At 37.2% G+C, this 21230-nt stretch overlaps 1 protein-coding gene across 2 annotated transcripts; it reads left to right on the top strand.

The window, feature by feature from the left end:
- The first annotated feature begins 713 nt into the window (after positions 1-713).
- Positions 714-16415, top strand: LOC113058541 (G-protein coupled receptor 4-like). Of its 2 annotated transcripts, none has more exons than XM_026226519.1 (2): positions 714-981; positions 13233-16415. In XM_026226519.1, the coding sequence occupies exon 2, from the start codon at positions 13613-13615 to the stop codon at positions 14699-14701; it is 1089 nt and encodes a 362-aa protein (XP_026082304.1). In that variant the 5' UTR covers positions 714-981; positions 13233-13612; the 3' UTR covers positions 14702-16415. The 2 variants fall into 2 exon arrangements, with proteins under 2 accessions (XP_026082304.1, XP_026082305.1); XM_026226520.1 differs by lacking the exon at positions 714-981 and adding an exon at positions 7535-9379.
- The last annotated feature ends 4815 nt before the right edge of the window (positions 16416-21230 follow it).

Genomic DNA, 21230 nt, shown 5'->3' with positions numbered 1-21230 from the left:
GGTGGGTATATCACTGTTTAAAAAAGTACTGAGTTAAACGACTGACGTTTGGCTAAATGTTCTAGTTTCTGGAGACAAACTCCAACAAATGTCTCAAAATTCTATTTTCTTCTCTCAGAAACCGGTCGCCGTGATTTTGCCAAGTAAGACATGTTCCTGGATCAACCTCTTTTGATGATCCTGGATCAACATTACTGTCCAAAAATATAGACTTAACCCAATCCCTACCCCTAACACCTAACACTACCCATAATGTATTCCTAAAATCAGTGGGAAATGATAGCTGATTAATGAGTGAAGAAGCACCTAACTCTGATTGTAAGCATAAAACAGATATTTCCTAAAAAGTTATATCTCAATTCTGATTGGTTGATTGGAATGTTGTACTACGTGAAATCAACTCACCATCAGAAATCAGTGTCCATGTACTATTGAATATAAATAGGTTTAGTCAAATTTTATATGATCATATTTTTTGGAGTTATTTGTTGACACATTTTGCTATGGACTAAGACGTGACATCTTTTGGCAAATATATTGATATGGCTCTATAAACAAACGATAAATGAAAAAAAGAAATAAAAAAAAGAACGATCTGAAACCGAGTTTAATTACATCCAGATGCCATGGCAATCCCATCTCGAACTTCCAGCCAATATTTCAATGGGACAGTCAGTATTGGATAACGCACGCCACATTTGTCCTCAACCTCCGCCAGCTGCTCACTTTCAGTTTGCGCTTTGCAACTTCACGAGTGTCTCTCGGTTCGTCATGAGTGTGATGTTATCCACAGACCTAAGTTACGGCTGCTTTCACTTCAGTTGTGCTCGATGTTTGCCCGGATCTTTATTCAAGTGAGGGAAAGGATAGTTTTGTTGTGTTTGTCGCCGCGTGTGCGGTTTGGAGATACGGAGGACATCACCTCTATCACTGGCAGTATGAGTGTCGCTATTACTAAATGACCAGCGGACACACTATCATGTAAGTGTCATCATTTAGTTTTTTATTCGGTTATTTAAATCTTTTGATATTGACTTTATATTGCTAATTAAATCGTGCTTTTATAACTTTAAGACATTGTATTTGTAATTTCGTCTTATTGCCACGTCTACATATGATTTCTAAATCTAATATGACATTTAGCCGTGTGATGTATACAACAGGATATTCAGCTATGAAACTTGGTAACAGGTTTGATGGTATCAGTGTTGTCAGTCTTACACTTCATTTAGTAATCATGAGCCTTGTGAGTTTATGACACTACAGGGTATTTTCAGTGTTAGAAAAATGTTCAGTGTTAGAAAAATAATTTAATGCGGTTATTTTGGGCAGATTTCTAGTTTTTTAGACGTTTACAAAAGCATCATAATGGTGTTGACTATTTGAGATTGCACCTATGTGACAAACTTAACAAAATAGCCTAAATAGTAAAGCAATTAAAAAGAAGATAGTTATTTGAAATGCACTCTGCACAACTTTGTCTTTTTAATAGAATATTCACATTTTATTATAGTCCACATAAATCTAAATATAGTTAGAATAGCTTTTATTGTGCAGTGCTAAAACAGCATAGATGATTGGGACATTGTGACAGACCAAAAGAAAGCATCTCTTTCTTTCCTTCTTTATGTTAAGAAAAGTGTTGGCAATAACGGTAAAAAGTAGGTTTTAGCTTTTTCAGTGTAAAATGTCTTTATTTACACCTTTATTCATGAGGGACACAAAAGACACTCTTTTTTATTAAATGACTCATTTACGTTGACTATGGAAACTGCATTTCAGATGTTTTTAATGAGTCATAATGTTAACCTTGTCAATTAGGAATAATTGTAAAGGACAACAGTCTCCCTCAGTTAAAATAGCTTATGTATAAATCTATTTAGTTTGATGCTTGATTGTTCTTTCTACTGAATTCCTCTGATGAACACGTGGGTTATAGTGGGTATATAATTGCTTGATTTAACAAGCAATTTTACAAGCTGTAAAATGCCTTTGGTAGTTACAACATGTTAGTTGCATAGTGTACAATACAATATTTTTTCACTCACATTTGTCATATAAAACCATCAATCATGCATATACGTTTTTTTTATATGAAAACTAATACTGCAGTATAGTTGCATTTCATATTTCATTTTAACTCAATAGCTTTTATGTACAATCTGAATTCAATACAGTGGCTCTGCATGTAAACTTGGCACCTGAGATACGTGTATTCTCCTCTTCTGCTTGCTGTAATATTTGGCTGATTTTGTTTCTAGCAGCATCTTCACCATACGGTTGATCTTTTAAAGGTAAAGGGCAGTGTGGCATGGAAATCACTTCTCTGGAATGTTCCTTTGTCCCTTGGCCGATATGGCGTCTCTCTTGGTTTTGTTAGGAAACAAGTGCAACATTTAATCATTCCTTTTGAGCAAACAGTAATTGCCCTCTTTGGGATGCGAGATAAGAACTAACATTAAAAGCATGACTAGAAGAGAAGAGTAATCTTCCTGTGAACCAATGAGGTGTCTGCTCCAGTGCCACCCGCCTGAGCTAATAAGGGTGTTTTGTGAGGGTAATGTCTGGGTTGAGCACCAGATTGTGTGAAAGAAGCTATAACCCAGTTGCATGGTGGCCCCACAAGTGGCTGTTTTCAAACTTTTTTAATGAACTCATCGCATTTAAGTGTATAATTAAATACGTGGAGTAATTTGTAGTTTAAAACACCTACAGTAGGAGCAGATTTTATTGTGCCAACGGTTCACAGCAAAGGTTGAAGTTAATGGCTACTGAAGCTATTTGCATAAGGCTTTTTGTGGTCAGTCTTTTGCAGTTTTATGCAAACAACACAGGGTTCTAGTGCCAATGTAACGTGTGCAGCATGCTAAACGTATCAGTGAGTTCTATTGAATGGTTTGATCTGGTCAGCAAACTGACACTGACTTCAGCAGAAACATACCATAAACATACATCAAGCTATATACACCAGCAGATTTATGCTTATCTTGCATACCCATCTCACTTCTTAGAGCCAGAGGCTCGATCTGGATCATTATTAACACGGCTTCATTTTTGAATGGCTGAATCAGTAGAACCTTGTGTAAACATTCCCACCATGTTAAGTGTGTTATCTAAAATGTGAAAATGCCAACAGTCCACCAGGTCTCAGATGAGGCACGTTGTTGTTCGTCTCTCTGCATATTAGACGGTGTAACTCAACACGTTCTGTATTGGCTGGTAATCTAAAGCCCCCTGTGGTCCGCTGGACAAAATTAGAAGCTTTTAGTGAAGCTATTGGTGTAGTCATTTGTGGCAGTATTGACGTGCGAGAATAAAATATGAAGGTTAGGTCGTCGCCAACAGTTTAGATGGCGTTTTAAACCTTTCCTTAGGCTCTTACAACTACAGCTTTTAACAGGCTTTCATCGATCACTGAAAAGAAAATGTTTGAGGAATGCATTAAAGATCCTTTAACTTCCATGGAAGCTTTCCATTCCATAAAGGGTTCTTTGTAATGGAAAAGATTTCTTCAGAATATTAAAACACACTGAAGGTGTGGTCACATTAGCAAAAGCCTGTGGCAAAAAAGGTCCATTGCCAATTTGTAGCCATGCATAGTCACTTTCAAATGAAGCAGCTTTCTGTTGTTCAACACCACAAATACACATGATCAATTTGAACCAAATCTCCAATGGGAACTTTTTCACCCTTATACGAAAATCCCGCTTGTGTGAATTCAAATTAAACTGACTGGATCTCATCCATGAAACTTTGCAGAGCAACAGTAAATGTGAATGCACACTGAGAAAAAAAAATATCTTTTTAGAACTGTTCCCTGAAAGGTCTTTGGGAACACCAGAATGGTTCTTCTGTGGAATCGCTGCAAAACCCCTGAACCTTAATTGTTTGGAGTAATCATTCTATAAGTTATGAGCTTCATTTGAATACGCATTTATGAGAATGTTGTGAGCCTTCTTGTTGTTCTTCTTTCTTTCATAATGGCTTTCGACTCTTTACCCTGTCCTGACCCTGCTAAACTATTTGGCCACTTCAGTGTCACATAAACTAATCCTTCTCTGCTTTGAAGTTTTTCTCAGCATGACACCGCATTTAGTTTCCTTTTAAACATTGCTCTGGTTTTTTGCTAAGCAGGTGCCAGCAATTTCCTCTTCTGTGCTGCATTGCTGCCAAGTTGCAGCCTGTCAACACAATCACAGATGAAACAGAACAATAGCAGAAGTGGACCAGATGCACCAGATGAGATGTGGAGGTTTTTCCTCTGAGCTTTATCAAAAAACAGCATGAAGCCGGCCGAGTGAGCTTGAAGCTCTCTCACTCTGTCTCGCCCTGTTTCTGTTTTCAGAAAACATATCATCATGCTGGTATCTGTTCTGATTGCGATTTGGGGGAAAAAGGCGATTCGAATTTGTGACCTTGCCTAAAGCAGCCGACTGGTTTAAGCCAAATTAAACCTTACCAATAAAACCCTTGACTGGGGACATCAGTGGAAAATGCGGCACTTTTATTGAAGTCATTAATTCGCCTTGCAGGAGGCCTGCCCTGGTCTCTCTAGAGACACACGGCCACCTCTCCACTGGAGCATAAAACACAGTTAGGAAAGCATTAAATACCTGCCCTGAATCAATACCAAGGGAGACGGGCAGTTCTTACTCCGCTCACCCATGTTCAGTCTGCTTTGTGAACGTGGTGTGCTGGTATAATGGACCGTTTCCTCTCAGAAACTTAAACAATTAAAAGGACCAATGCTTAGTTTTCCTAGTGATTTGATTTGGACAAAATAAGAATGTAAGCTAGTAATTAGTTTAATTTATATGAAGGAAAACCCCAACTTTCTTAAACATGTGTATTCTAATGAAGCTCATATCTGATGTTTATTATCATCATGACCTCAAGCACAGAGGTTCATTTGTGTGTAATTCAGAGGTTAAGAAGTTTCATTTCATGTATCTCTGAATGTTTGCATTTGCTTATGTCTATGCGTGTGTGTAAGTGCATGTCCGCATAAGAAATAGACATTTCAGGAAGTCAGTTGGGGTTTATTTTCTTCGCTTATGCAATGCATAGCTTATACAACGAGAAATGGGGTTTTAAATAACTTAAAGCGTTCACCCACAGAAAGAGATATTCTGTACAATGTCCAGATTTATCTTCAATATACTCTGCTGTTCAAAAATGTAGATTCAGTAAATGTTATAGCAGAGACACACTGATCAAAAGTCAGCAAACAGCAAACAGTCCTGTAATAAAAGACTTCTTTCAAACTTATCTATTTTTTCAAAGAAAGTCAAAATGTATGACAGTTTCCTGTTTTCAACATTGATAATATTAAGCACCAAATCAGCATATTAAAATGATTTATAAGGGATCATGTGACACTGAAGACTGGAATAATAGCTGCTAAAAAAACATTGTCCCAATGACATTATCATGTATTAAAATAAAGGACAATTACTTTCAATTATAATAATATTTCATATTTCAATCTCACTCTTATTGGCACATTTTCAAACTTTCTTCAGTGATGAGACACAAGATTCTATTTATGTTTAGAATACATGCAGGCACAAATGACAGGAAGCTGGATTTTTGTCTGTTTCTCTCATAAAGCATATAAATCATAATGGCTTCAGAAGACCTAAATAGTGCATGAGTACTATAAACCACTTCGATGGTGTTCTTTTTGGAGCTTGACAGTTCCTGGTCAGTGCGTGCTTTCCGCTTTTGTTTCATTGTTGTCGGCAAACCATTCCTTTAATAGTGGTTACAGTAACACACTTACAATGGATATATAGTGAGCCAACATTCCAGAGAGTTGAAAGCTTAAATTTTGAAGTGGGACTATACTTTTCTAGGTGCATGAACTCTGAGATACTTTAAGAATTAAAACTGATGAGCTTGATTTGGCTGTCTAATTGTGCATCAGTGAACAGCAAACACCATTGCTGAATTTGAATAATTTTCAGTCCTTCAATGCATACTGGCATCATCAGTGGGCACCGGCATGGTGTGGTAAATGATGTGCTTATGCCCTCAGGTAGACACCATGAGTATGTGTCGTGCCTAGCTACCTGCTTATTCATCATGCTGAGCAGTTTGTAGCCCAATTGAATTAGTTCCCTTTCAGTTGCCCAATGTTCTCATGTTAAAAGCCTTTGCTGTTTGATCAGCCAGGTGCATCCTGGCAGTAAAAAAAAAAAAAAAAAATTTGTTGGGCTTCTTGCTCCACTACCATCATACTAAAGTTGACATGTCAAACTTAAAGGAGACATACAGTAATACTCATCAGTGGTAATGACACATTCATCAGCTTGTTTTTACTGTTGGCTAATGCAGACCACAAGACCAGAATGCTGTAAGTCTGTAATTACAGTACATTTATCTTTGAATGATTTTATTTTTTCCACTAAACATCACTCTTGTACAGGAAAGACTAAGAGGAAGCATATGTCTAGATAACATCAGAAAAATATTCAAACGTTCTGTTCTGTATTAATTCAGACACATTGACCTGTTTTGCAATAGCAGGTTTTTGTGTGTAACTATTAGATTAAAGTGAACTGGCAGACCAGCGCAACCAGTCACTATGCCTTTTGTTATTCATGTCATAAAATGTATAACCGTTATGGCTTTTGTAGTTTCACAGTAACAAAAAATGTGGCAGATGCAAAACCAGATCTGCATGGTGTTACATAATTTTAGAATGGAAGGCTTTATTTCGAAAGCTTGTTGAAAATTTTTTAAATTACGGAAAATATGCTCAATGCTGCATCTCTATGTGTGATCTTTTTATCAGGATTTTAGAAAAAAAAAAAAAAAGCAAAAGCTCACCCTTTTTTAAAGTGTATATCAACTGGCAATTTCTTTAAATGCATTTCATTTTTAATCACCTTTATGCCTTCAATTATATGGTTTTGATGTGTCTAATACATTTCTAATAGTAAAAATATATCAAATATTCAATTTAGGTCAAATGTGATTTGATTGCATAATATTTATAATAAAATAAAATGTATCAAAATACTGGTTAAAATAAAGTTTTCGATTGAATATGATATGTAAATTGTAATAAATCATATACAAATACAGATACAGTGTAGCTCTTCAAATGACAAGAGTTACTAAATGTTTAACTAGTTTTCAAAAGTTACTTTGTTGTTATTTCTTTGAAATGTATTAGTGTCAGATCTCACAGTCAACAATCTAGAAAAAGCAGTTAACCACAGGACTTGACCTCCCCTTTGCTATATTTTCCAGGGCTGGGCATAAACCTGATATGACAGCGTTAAATGCAGTAGCCTTAGTATACAACTGTGTGCCTCTGTGTGCTAGCCTTATACAGGACAAATTTGATCTTTTGATGAATTGTCACATATTTATTATATATTTAAACAAAATAGGGTTTCTAATGGTAGATATCAATACCTAGAGAGTTGTTAATATGTTGGTATACTTCATGCACTCTAATAAAAGCAAATGAGATGCACACATATTGGGAATTAGCACTTATTTTACTCTATATTTGTTCAGATTTAACTAAAAAAGTTGAAAACAGAAATTATTATTTTTCATTGAAAATGCAATTTATAAGAGTTGTTCTCACATGCATTTCTTAATTTGCAGTTAATTTTTTTAGCATGTGTTTTTCCCTCATAAAATGTCCGGCTGGAAGTGACACATTGCCTGAGATGACTTTTGCCACTCGGCAAATCCATCCACCTGCGCCGTGGCCTTTGTATTATGCAAAGCCAAGTCAGTTGATGTGCACATGTCTGTGCGCAGGAATTCTGTCTGGACTTGTCCATGGTGCGGAGAAGTTTGGCCTGGAATACTTAGAGCACCACAATCGTGTAAAGCGTGAGCCAGCCTTGCCAGCCATTGAATAAACCCTGTTTTCTCTCTTAGGTTTCTTGCTTGCAGAGTCAGCAAGGAGAAGATCATCTTCACTGAATGAGAAAAATTCTCGCTCAGAGCCGACTTATATAGTGGTCAACCCCTCACCTTTTGGCGGGTTGAAGTGCCATTGGTTTTTGCAGTTACACGAATGTGAACAAATCAGGCTTCAGTATCAAAGTGAACAAGAGTTTACCCATAAGGGTCAGTGACGCAATAGGAAAGACAGGGAAAGGGAACAACCTGTTAGGGTTCTGTGTAATCTTTTGTGTGAGAACTGGAGAAGACTTAAGATTTAATAGAATTACTTTTCGTGAAAAGAATGAAAAGAATGGATTCTAAGAGCTGCTCTTGACGGAGCTCTTGTTGCTGGGCGATTTCAGGAACAAATTTGAATCAGCCCGCTGCAGAACTTTCCACTTTCCTTAATAGAGTCTTAATAGAGAGTCTATTTTCAGGCATTTCCTTGTACCACAGCTGTAAAACCTCATCACGCAGGAATTATTGGAATATATGAAAAATATATATTTAGATTTGCGTCATTGTGTGTCTATAAACATATCTCCATCTGTTGTCACATATGAAATATGAAAAATGTTGTGTCTACTAAGGTTATATCTAGGTTTAGATCTAGCTATCATTTTGTCCTTCCCATGCACATTTTAATAAATCTTGTTTGTCCCCAGTGTCTGTTGCATGTCCAGGGGTTTTGCCAGGCCTGGCTGTTGTAGACCTTGATCTGATCTCTCACAAATGAGTGAATAAATGAATAATAAGTTTTTCTATTTTAGATTCAGTTTTTTTTTTTCTGGATGCCTCCCTTTCACTCTTGTATTTCTCTTCCTCTCGCTTCCTGTCTCTCTCCAGCTCTTTGATTATGAAATAGTTGAAAGACTATTTGGAAATTTCCTAATTGGAAATCTACTGGCTCTTTTCTTCAAATACTAACTGTACTTGTTATTGTGAATGTGACGTGATAACATTGGGGTCTTTCCTATCAGACCAGAAAAAGGAGAGAGGTTTAAGGCAGAGAGTGATGTTAAGGCTGTCTTGTTTACACTCATTATTTAACATGACCCAGTGAACCACAGAGACAACACAAAACATAAAGTTGTTAATTGCTATGATAAAATCCATCTGGCAGTGTCCGGGCCTAATTCACTACTCTTAGCTAACCACAGTTACACAAAAATGCAAATTGTTATATCATTATGTATGCAACTGTTTGTTTTAGAAGGTATTTCCGCATTTGCATTGTTGTACAAATGCATGTTACTTTGCAGAAACCTTCAGGTCGCTCTTTAAACTGGACAATAACAACATTTGTTATTTCATGACAGAGCCTGTGCCTTGGGAGATCAGGTCATTCAGGGGTCAAGTGTCCAGCCTTCCGTTTCCTATAAATTTTTCCTGCGTGTACCATGTCCGTCACACAAAAAGTGTGTTTCACACAAAAAAACAACGAAAACTACATCACAAGGAGCAGGTAAAAAAGTTGACCTTTTGAGCTGTTAGGAATAAGGCTGATTTGATTGACATAATAACCGTATTGAGCACTTGAAATTGAACCTCAATTAAACAGGCTTCTTCTGTATGCGATAGCATTTTGCAGGGGTGGATTAAAAAATTTAACATTTAAAAGTAGCATTTTAATTAGTGTATTAAGTCGTTCTCTGCTATCCCTTTTCACTGAAATAGTGCTGATTCTTGCGCTGGTGTATTGCCGAAATCTGAGCCAGTGATGGGTTGCTGTTTGCAGGAGAACTGAGAACCTTAGACCGAGTACTGAAAATAGAGAACATATTTTAACATCAAAATAAATTCAATTCAGTATTACAACAAATTAAATCAGTTTATGTTATGCAAAGGCAAAAGGGGTTTCCATCATGCAAAACGACCACTGCTGATGCATTTAGCTGACTCATATCTCGTCCCTGTATGTTGCGTTGTGTAAAATAAAATAAATTACAGAACACTAAATATTTTATAGATTAAATGAAGCACATACAAACCTTAATTTCACTGACGAAGTGCACCAAAATAGGCAGCACTGAGAACCGTTCTCTCCTGAAGAGGATGCAGAAAGCCTTTGCTCTGACTGTGACTGTGACTGTGACTCAAAAGCACGGTTGAAGTAACCCAGCACTGGGTTTTTTTGTCTGAGGGATGGGGTGTATGGTTTTAGCTGTCAGTGAGAGTGACCCAACCACTGAGCCAACGTCTGGGAAGCACAAAAACTACCCAACATTGGAGAAAACAGCCCAACATACAGCCTAGGCTCATCTCAGCAGTTGGGTGATTTATCTATCTACCTGTCCAAAACTTTTATGGTCCTTAGAAAAAAGAAATACATTCTTAGAGCAACTTGAGTTTAGTAAAAGATGATCAAATATTTTTTTTTCGTAAACTGTCTCTCTGTCTCTGGTAAAAAAAATTATTAAAAAATGTATATATATACACTCACCTAAAGGATTATTACATTATATTTACATTTATCTGATTCTTTTATCCAAAGCAGCTTACAATTGCTATATATGTCAGAGGTCACACACCTCTGGAGTAACTAGGGGTTAAGTGTCTTGCTCAGGGACACATTGGTGTCTCACAGTGGATTCAAACCCAGGTCTCTCACACCAAAGGCATGTGTCTTATCCACTGTGCCAACACCACCCCGAACACCATACTGATACTGTGTTTGACGCCCTTTCGCCTTCAGAACTGCCTTAATTCTACATGGCATTGATTCAACTAGGTGCTGAAAGCATTCTTTAGAAATGTTGGCCCACATTGATAGGATAGCATCTTGCAGTTGATGGAGATTTGTGGGATGCACATCCAGGGCACGAAGCTCCTGTTCCACCACATCCCAAAGAGGCTCTATTGGGTTGAGATCTGGTGACTGTGGAGGCCATTTTAGTACAGTGAACTCATTGTTGTGTTCAAGAAACAAGTTTGAAATGATTCATGTTTTCTTGACATGGTGCATTATCCTGCTGGAAGTAGCCATCAGAGGATGGCTACATGGAGGTCATAAAGGGATGGACATGGTCAGAAACAATGCTCAGGTAGGACGTGGCATTATAATGATGCCCAATTGGCACTAAGGGGCCTAAAGTGTGCCAAGAAAACATCGCCCACACCATTACACCACCACCAGCAGCCTGCACAGTGGTAACAAGGCATGATGGATCCATGTTCTCATTCTGTTTACGCCTAATTCTGACTCTACCATCTGAATGTCTCAACAGATATCGAGACTCATCAGACCTGGCAACATTTTTCCACTCTTCAACTGTCCAATTTTGGTGAGCTTGTGCAAAATGTAGCCTCTTTTTCCTATTTGTAGTGGAGATGAGTGGTACCTGGTGGGGTCTTCTGTTGTTGTAGCCCATCCGCCTCAAGGTTGTGTGTGTTGTGACTTTACAAATGCTTTGCAGCATACCTCGGTTGTAACGAGTGGTTATTTCAGTCAAAGTTGCTCTTCCATCAGCTTGAATCAGTCGGCCCATTCTCCTCTGACCTCTAGCATCAACAAGGCATTTTTGCCCACAGGACAGCCGCATACTGGATGTTTTTTTTCCCTTTTTACACCATTCTTTGTAAACCCTAGAAATGGTTGTGCGTGAAAATCCCAGTAACTGAGCAGATTGTGAAATACTCAGACCGGCCCATCTGGCACCAACAACCATGCCACGCTCAAAATTGCTGATTCTGACAATCAGTTTGGAGTTCAGGAGTGTACTGTATACACTCACCTAAAGGATTATTAGGAACACCTGTTCAATTTCTCATTAATGCAATTATCTAATCAACCAATCACATGGCAGTTGCTTCAATGCATTTAGGGGTGTGGTCCTGGTCAAGACATTCTCCTTAACTCCAAACTGAATGTCAGAATGGGAAATAAAGGTGATTTAAGCAGTTTTGAGCGTGGCATGGTTTTTGGTGCCAGACGGACCGGTCTGAGTATTTCAAATTTAATTTCCAAAATTGGACAGTTGAAGACTGGAAAATGTTGCCTGGTCTGATGAGTCTCGATTTCTGTTGAGACATTTAGATGGTAGAGTCAGAATTTGGCGTAAACAGAATGAGAACATGGATCCATCATGCCTTGTTACCACTGTGCAGGCTGCTGGTGGTGGTGTAATGGTGTGGGGGATGTTTTCTTTGCACACTTTAGGCCCCTTAGTGCCAATTGGTCATTGTAATGATGCCACGGCCTACCTGAGCATTATTTCTGACCATGTCCATCCCTTTATGACCACCATGTACCATCCTCTGATGGCTACTTCCAGCAGTATAATGCACCATGTCACAAAGCTCGAATCATTTCAAACTGTTTTCTTGAACACAACAATGAGTTCACTGTACTAAAATGGCCTCCACAGTCACCAGATCTCAACCCAATAGAGCATCTTTAGGATGTGGTGAAACGGGAGCTTCGTGCCCTGGATGTGCATCCCACAAATCTCCATCAACTGCAAGATGCTATCCTATCAATATGGGCCAACATTTCTAAAGAATGCTTTCAGCACCTAGTTGAATCAATCCCACGTAGAATTAAGGCAGTTCTGCAGGCGAAAGTTGGTCAAACACAGTATTAGTATGGTGTTCCTAATAATCCTTTAGGTGAGTGTATTTTAGCTATTTTCAGTCAAGAAAATGCTCAAAAAATAGGGAAACAATATAAATGGAATGGAAATATATCAAAGGAACTGGTTGAAGTCTAAGTTATTCTGAAATTTAAAAAGTTCCAGTAGTATAAATTTCAAATTTATTCAAGTCTAGAGAATAAACTGATAGGGTTTTGGGATGTTGTCCCCCCAGAGTCTGAATCACATTGAGTCATTTCTCCACATTGTTCAGCTATTTCCTTTGAGCCTGAAGTTTAAACGACACTGACTTACTTTGAAGTTATTAAATTTAGTTACATTTACTTTAGGGGAAAAAAACTTTAATAATGCGAGAAGCATTTGTATGGCTTGTTTGAAATAATATTGTGCTGTCTTTTTGTGATTGTAATCTTATATATGGATGCTAAAGTTTGCACATGCACTGCCACCCAGTTAGTTTTCACACTAGCATATCTCATTTATCTCTTCTGCAGTCACATTTTCTCTATGAAGCCTAGTGCAACATCACTACAGTTAAATACTGTAGGTTAGGGGTGGGAATAGGAAAACACACTTATTGTATCGCAGTGCAAACAGATACACAGCACTGTTCAGGAAAGGACATTTCTCCACAATAACAACAATTGCAAACATTGCAGCAATCGTAAATAATGATTCATATGACTCCCAAACCTCAACATTTTTTTATTTTTTTCTATTTTGCAGATGGATGTTGTTGGACAGACCTAAGAAGATTAGTCCCTGTGCAACCTTCAGAGATGAAAGTGACACTTTCATATTGCTAAAAAAAAAAAATCTTTAATCCACCTGAAACCACTCCAAGGTGATTGTTTCATGAGGATCAATGGCATGTTCTCTTTTGGACATGTCTTTGACCTCTGAGCTCTCCGAGGTTAAAACTAGCCAAGAAATGTGGTTGAGACATGACACACCAGGTCCACCATGCTAGACCGTAGTGGGCTGCAGTGTTACAGTTACAGTACAATACAATACTTTCTAGTCTTATTTTTAAACATTGCGTTGGGACCATTGAAGCCTCAGCCAATTTTGATGACTATATAAGTCTCTGAGGAAGCGAAGAGACCATGTGTAACATTTCATGCAATGTTGTCTCAAACATAGACCAGTTCTTCCAGCCGGTGCTGTATATTATCGTCATCGTCCTTGGCTTCCCGACTAACTGCCTGGCCCTGTGGGCTGCGTACAAGCAGGTCAGACAGAAGAATGAGTTGGGGGTCTACCTGATGAACCTCTCGGTGGCTGACCTCTTGTATATAGCCACTTTGCCACTTTGGATTGACTATTTTCTCCACCATGACAACTGGATCCACGGTCAAGTGTCCTGCAAGATGTTCGGTTTCATATTCTACACCAACATCTACGTCAGCATCGCCTTCCTCTGCTGCATATCTGTGGATCGTTACTTGGCTGTGGCTCATCCCCTGAAATTTGCTAAAGTCCGCAGGGTCAAAACAGCCTTGCTGGTCAGCACCGTTGTGTGGGTAACTGAAATAGTGGCCAACTCTGCACCTCTCTTCCATGATGAGCTTTTCAAGGACCGCTTTAACCACACCTTTTGCTTCGAGAAGTATCCCATGCAGGATTGGGTGGCGGGGATAAACCTTTACCGCACTTTCCTCGGCTTCTTTGTGCCTTGGGGTGTAATGTTGGCTGCTTACAGAGGCATCCTGAGAGCCGTGCGCAGTAACGTCTCGACCGAGCGCCAAGAGAAAGCCAAAATCAAGAGGCTGGCCCTCAGTTTGATCCTCATCGTCCTCCTCTGCTTCGCTCCCTACCACGTCCTCTTGCTGTGGCGCAGCATCCTTTTCCTCACCAACCCTTGCGATTGCGGTGCTGAAGAGAACTTGTTTGGTGCTTATCATGTGACTCTAGCACTCACCAGCCTCAACTGCGTGGCAGACCCCATCCTCTATTGCTTTGTTAACGAAGGGGCCCGTAATGATGTGGGCCGGGCCCTGTCCACTCTCTTCGGTCTCTTCCAGTGGTGCCAAAGCCCAGAGGCGCTCATGGGGGCATCCATCACCGTGGAGACGCCGTTAGCTATAAAGAAGCCCGATTTCTACAATGAGGTCAAAACGAATGCCTATAAAACTGACATTGAAGTGCTCAAAGATGAATGCCTTCAAATGACCATTCTCAGTGTTAAAAAGTGAAGTTAAATGTCAGTGAAACCTACAGCAGTCCCCTGAAGTGTGTGGACACTTACTGTATGTGCGCACTTGAAACTGAATTGTTTTGTGAAAATGGCAAAATATTAAACCAAGTGGCATCTTCAAAAGCTGCTGGATCTTTTGTTAAAAAAATTATATCTGTTTTTGTGAGCCATTTTGTCAGTGACTTTTAAAGCCCAAAGTCTACTTAGGTTTTGAGGTGAACCCCTAGCTGCTTGTGTTTGATAGCATGCTCGAACACCGGCCCTCAACACATGCCCTCTATGAAGTTTTGTTCTTGTCCAGTGTCTATGCTATTTCTTTTTTTTCTAGAAGTTATGACTGATAAAATTGTCTTTGCGCCTTAAACTAGAGTTGCATGTATCTCTTAACCCCCTCACACAAGTGCTTGTCAACAAAAGAATCTTTTGTTGTTGCTGTCTCCAGTAGTTTATTTTTCTGTTTTGACTTAGTCAAAATTGTCTCCACTTTGTGGACAAGTTAATTTTCTGCAGAAACATTCAAGGTGCATGTGCGAGCTGCACGCATACAGGATGTACATGTTATGATGATGAAGCTACGTAACAAGTTGATTTTAAAAGACTCTTAACAACCAAAAAAAGTCTGAATAGTTTTTTATCTGAATTTTGAACAATATTTCGTTTTACAATTTAAAACACAACAAACTTGTTTTCCTTTTTCTTTTTTTCCTTGAAATCTGTATTATATTTTTGTCAAACTAAAACAATGCCACTTGATTTGATTTTGTTATGTAATGCAATAACATTCAGAATTTAAGTGCGGCTTAAAGGTATAGTTCACGTAAAAATGAAAATTCTGTCATAATTTACTCACCATCAAGTTCCAAACTTGTATATCTTTCTTTTAGACCTCGAAAGAAAATGTTTTCTATAATGTCTCAGTTTTTTGTTTTTGTCCAATAAATGAAAGTTGCTTAGATCCAACAGGAGGTTTTTTTTTTTTTTTTTTTTTTTTTGGACTCATCAAAACATCATTTCAGGAACAAAAACAATTTAAACATTCCATATACTATCTTCTTTGGTGTTCCAGGTTTGGGTCAGCTTAATAGTCATCAGATAATGACAGAATGTTTTCTATTTTGAGTAAACAATCCCTTTAAGTGTAATTACTTTTTGGGGCTGCTGTATATACACCTATGTGTACCTCAAGTTTTGCACAGAAAAGGTCTACGATAAAATCTTTAACTTGGAAATGAGGATTAATAAATGTCAGTGAAATGCTGATGTCAAAAAGCCCTTCTCCTTTTGAATGTTTTATATGTACATGCCTGCTATTTGTGTCTGTTCTTTCTAATCTACTATCCCTATTTTGACATTATTATTGGTCTTAGGCGCAAGCCCAGTTATTTATTTCCCCACTCTTGTCACAGTCAACACAAATACTGCCTGGGTTGTTTCAGGTGTTGTGTTTTAATATGCATCTTAATACATTGTATAAAGTCTTTAACAAGGGGAGCATGTTTCTCTCAGCCGTCTCGTTTGACATCCTTTCCGTTCGGTGGCCCACAGATACACAAAATGGAAACTGTTTTCCAAACAATGGGCTTTGCTATTGTTTACATTTTTTTCTTCATTAGTTCTCCAGTTGGCCTCTTTCAGCCTACCAAACTGGAAGTCCTGAATGTCAGCAGCGAGAATGTAATGGATGCCGAAATAAAATATATGATGTGGGCCGTTCTTCTCTTCTGTAATTCTCAGCTCTTTTCTTCTGATAAATTCTATATTTGGCAACATATGTTGTGAAAGGAAGTGATAAATTGATATAAAAAGGGAATGTTTTTATGATATCGTGTGATCAAGGGCAATGGCATTAGGTAAGTACATTTGTATACACATGTGGCCATTTACTGTAGTTTAGTGGAATTGTTTTATTTTTTTATTTTACTGCAGTAAAATCACACATCTGTCAACATAGCCATTTATGTGAAGATGTGCTAACACAGATTAGTCATTTTGACTCCAATCAGCCACTGTAGAGAAGAATCAAGCTGCTTGTGAAGTGTGTCAGATTATTAATAGAGCAGAACACTGAGCTGCCAGTAAAATGCTCAGGGGGGACTTCTTACATATTCTGTCAACACAAGATTTTATCTCCAAAATATTTATGTATGCTACGTTGGCTAATTCCTGCATGTTGTACACAGGAAATCTCTCTCCACTAGGAATATCTTTTTCTGTTGTTAGTGTTAAAAAATGACAATTTAATTTTTTTTTTACTTGAAATAAAAATGAAAGTCTGATGGTTCTTCTAATAGGGCAGATACATTCTCTTTCTTTCCAACACTCCCCCTATACATCTGTTGGGGAATAACTTTGATGATTATCTACTGAAATTACAGCAGTGATATATTTACAACAGTGAACTCAATTCCAGGAGGAATTGTGAGCTTGACACCCCTGTTTTAGGACATTGCTCCTATAATGATAAAAAAAAGTAAGTAGTCTTAAATGCAATAGGCATTCTTAAATTAACAGAAGTGTAATACTGTAGTTTTCAGACGTTTGAGTAACATGGGAGAATAAAACGGGTCTTTTCAAAAAAAGAAAAATATGCAAATTCATCTTTAAGCTGCATTGCCTGTGTTTATTTATAGATATGTTCAACAGCAGGTGCCTTGCCAGCATTTACTTTTACATTTCACCATCTGTGTGACTGAAGTCATGACTTCATGCTCCCTCATTCAACAGTGTATTGCAGCAGACTGCCCATCTGTGCAAGTTCGGTGTTCCCTGGGTCACGTTCCTCCTGAGTGGAACAATGCCTTGGCACTTCAGCTCTGAGCCGGTGCGCTGTGGCTGTCCAGTGACCTGGAAAGGAGCAATGCCAATGGGTTCTTATCTCAAAGTGTCAGACTGTACAAACATGTCTGCATGCTGCTCCTTGACATATTCCCACCTTCCATTTAAGAGAAAATATTAAAATAATTAAATATATTGTTAGTAGTGAATATTTTAATAAAATATTTTTGTATAATTATCAAAATGATTATAATTAATATTTTGATGTTCTAATTAAAGTATTGGTGGAATGTGTGATGTACATGTTTTTCTTGTTTATTTTGTCACTATATAAGTGTAATGATGTTTCTCAGTCAGTCTACTTGAACATTTCTTTATTTGATGTTACTTTATGAATAAATAATAGGACAATATCTTTGAGATCTATTATAGTGGATGCTGTTGTTGTCTTTAGATATGTGTTAAACTCACTGTGCAGGGGGTGAAGTGGGCTACTTGAACTGTATCATGATTTCTAAGCGTAGGTCAAGTTCTCACTGGAACATTAGAATAATGCGTTTGATGCCATTTGTAATTTATCATATTTCAGTGACAATAGACATTGGATTGGACTATAATGAAATACAGGCTTCTTCATTAATCTTCACTGAAGGCGAAAAAAAAAAAAACCCACTTACTTTATGCACTTGCGTAATCTGCACATTTCAAGTCGCCGTGTGATTTATTTGCTTGCTGTTGTATGTCGGTATTCAGCAGAGAAATTTGGGAGGCAAAGTCCTTATTTTCCACAAGAGATTGTCTCCAACTCACAACATCCCTATGAGGAATCCAACCAAGAAAAGAGGACTTACTTCACACCAAAGCACACAAATTTCCAGAACTAAAACATGGTCATGGTAAAACAGTGTCATTCAAATTGGAAGAGAAAGGCTGAAACGGTGATGCATTTTTTTTTAAACACTAGACTAGATGATGGGATGTGTTACCAAAACACTGTGGTATGTTAAATGCACAAGGTCTGGCTTAAGTTGTTAGAGAAAGCATATGATGATGTATTCTGAGAAAAAGGCAGTGTGTACAGTGAAAAGAGATGTTTTTCTTTTCATATTCATGCTTGAAAGACTGAGAACTATAATCAAATGTGTTTTGCTGGACTTTGAACAATAGTAAAGTGATATTTCGGGACTTTGCATCATGGTTCATTGATGTGACCTTGTGTTCACCTTCAGCTCTGTTGTGTTTATTAGACTGCACTCAATGTGACAACAGGTACTATTTTAGAACTAATCTCTCTCTCTCTCTCTCTCTCTCTCTCTCTCTATATATATATATATATATATATAAATTAGCTGTTTATGTAAATAATTGAATATTTAAAATTAAACATATTATAAGAAATATATATTTTAAATTAAATATTTAAATACACACCAGTCAGTAAGATTTTTATTTATTTATTGAACTTCTATTCAGCAAAGATGCATTATGTTGAACGGCAATAAATAAACTATTTTATTTTAAAAATCTGTCCTTTCGAAGTTTGTGTTATGGAACTTTTCGAGCAGCTGCTTTCAACTTTGTTAATAATAAGATTTGTTTTTTTTGTTTTGTTTTTTTGAGTACCAAATCAGCATATTAGATAGTTTTACTGCATCAAATAAATGCAGCCCTAAACATCAGAGACTTCTTTTAAAAACATCAAAAAACGAACTGACCTCAACAATGGTGTACATATAAATGTTATAAAAATAAGTAAATATTCTAATCTTAATTGTTGTTATCATTAAAATTAATGTGTATGTTTATTGTTTGTCAAATTTGTTTTATTAATCAATTCGATTAATAAACAACAAAAATGTAAATATTTAGGTCATTTTTTTTAATTTTTATAATAAGATTTTTTTTTTATTGCTTTAAATAATTATAACTTTTTATTTTTCAGCTTCTGTGATGTAGGAAATTTTAAGGAAATTAATAATCAACAATTAACAGTGTGTACTATCTACAAGTTCTGTCTGAGACTCACGTATCATCAATGATGGAAAAAGATAAACTTGTGGAAGAAGTCCTCCTGAGGTGAGGGGAGCAGGGTGGTTTGAGGACAGGGGGTGCAAGATGATCGCTGCAGGGTTAGTCTGCTGTCCTGCTGATGTCATGGTGTCTGCTGGGGGTTCTGGACGAGACAGAGGGTCAGTGAAATGACGCTTTCCCAGTTGACTGGATTACTGTGGGTCCGGAGGCATGGGGCAAGAGAAGCGGGATATGGTTGAATTTCCCATGTTCCCATCCCCTAAGTGAATAACCTTTTCTAAGAGCAACACCAAAGATGGGGGACCAACTCAGGATGTGCTTGTGCTGATGGGAAGTAACCACAGACTAAGCACCTCGTCATCTAGCTGAACTTCACAGTTTAGATCATGTCACAAAGTTCCGGTTCTCACTGGATTCACTGTCCTTAAATATTCCACTGGATTCAAGCCCTGGACAGCATTACACTGACATTGTTAACATGAACTGATTTATGTTAAATGAAAGAATATATAAGAATATTTACAAGTTAATATTAGTATAGTGTATACATTAATAATTACATGTATTATTATTAATGCATAATTGTAGAAAGTAAATAAATATTCATAAAAACTGGCCTCTCCACACAATCAAAAATGAGAAGCCTCATTATATTTTGTTTACATGCATTTTCGCTCAATATTCCTTTATTTACTTTTCATGTGTGCTCTAAAATTAAACCAGGACAACATAATCTGATTGGTCCAGCCAAAATACACAGTACAACATCAACACAATTTACAGATCTACCTCTCAGTCTTGACCCTCAGACTGTATGAACTCTACGAACTGCTCAGTGATCTGATATATTTATGATATTGTTGTAAGCATCTTGTTCACTGGATCTCTTAGGAGAAGGCTTTGAGTCTTCATGAGGAGCATCTCCAATTACAAACTGCTCTACTGCATTGGGGAGCTTTCCCACAGTATTGAACCTTGGTCAAATAAATGCAGAAGGGTAACAGAATACCCATCCCATGCCTTGCAACAAAATAGACTGATATTTCATTAGTAATAAAACATAACGTTTCTAAGAAGAAATCACATGCATCTCATTTGCCAACTAAAATATGTAATTTAAAATGTAATATTTTAAAATAGATATTTTCTCTTTTTCCAAAATAAATGACTAAATAAATAAAATACTAGCCACATATTAAAGTCTATTGCTATTGAACATTCCACCATAATTGCTTTAAATAAAAAAAAATTGTTTTATAGATATTTTGTTTGGCCTTTTAAGTATAACAGCTGTTGAAAACTGTTGAAAAAAATTACAGATTTATTATTATATATATTTTTTTAATTTATTTATTACAGAAATAGATTGTGCATGTACATACACATGTTCTATGTCAAATAACAGGACAATCCTGTAACTGAATAACTATAAAATGTATTTTTTTTAAAGATATAATTGTTTGAATGCATTGGTTCAAACAGTTGAATAATTGCAGTCATTTTAATCAAGTTTCAATTAATGCGCTGCTTTCACTGACACACACAGGATGCAGAAACAGGATCACAGAAATGGGTTTCAGTGGATGTATTGTTGCTTTTATATATTTCTTTGGATTTTTGTAGAATTTTTAATTATCATGTCCCATGCACTCACATGCTTGTTTTTGTTTCTCTTTGCAGATAAGTTATGTGAGTTGGTGAATGCAAGGGCTAGCTGGAAA

The sequence above is a fragment of the Carassius auratus genome, chromosome 40 (genome assembly GCF_003368295.1).
Source record: "Carassius auratus strain Wakin chromosome 40, ASM336829v1, whole genome shotgun sequence".
Lineage (NCBI taxonomy): Eukaryota > Metazoa > Chordata > Actinopteri > Cypriniformes > Cyprinidae > Carassius > Carassius auratus.
Note: the sequence above shows the minus strand (reverse complement) of the source record. Positions and strands in the feature narration are given on the sequence as shown.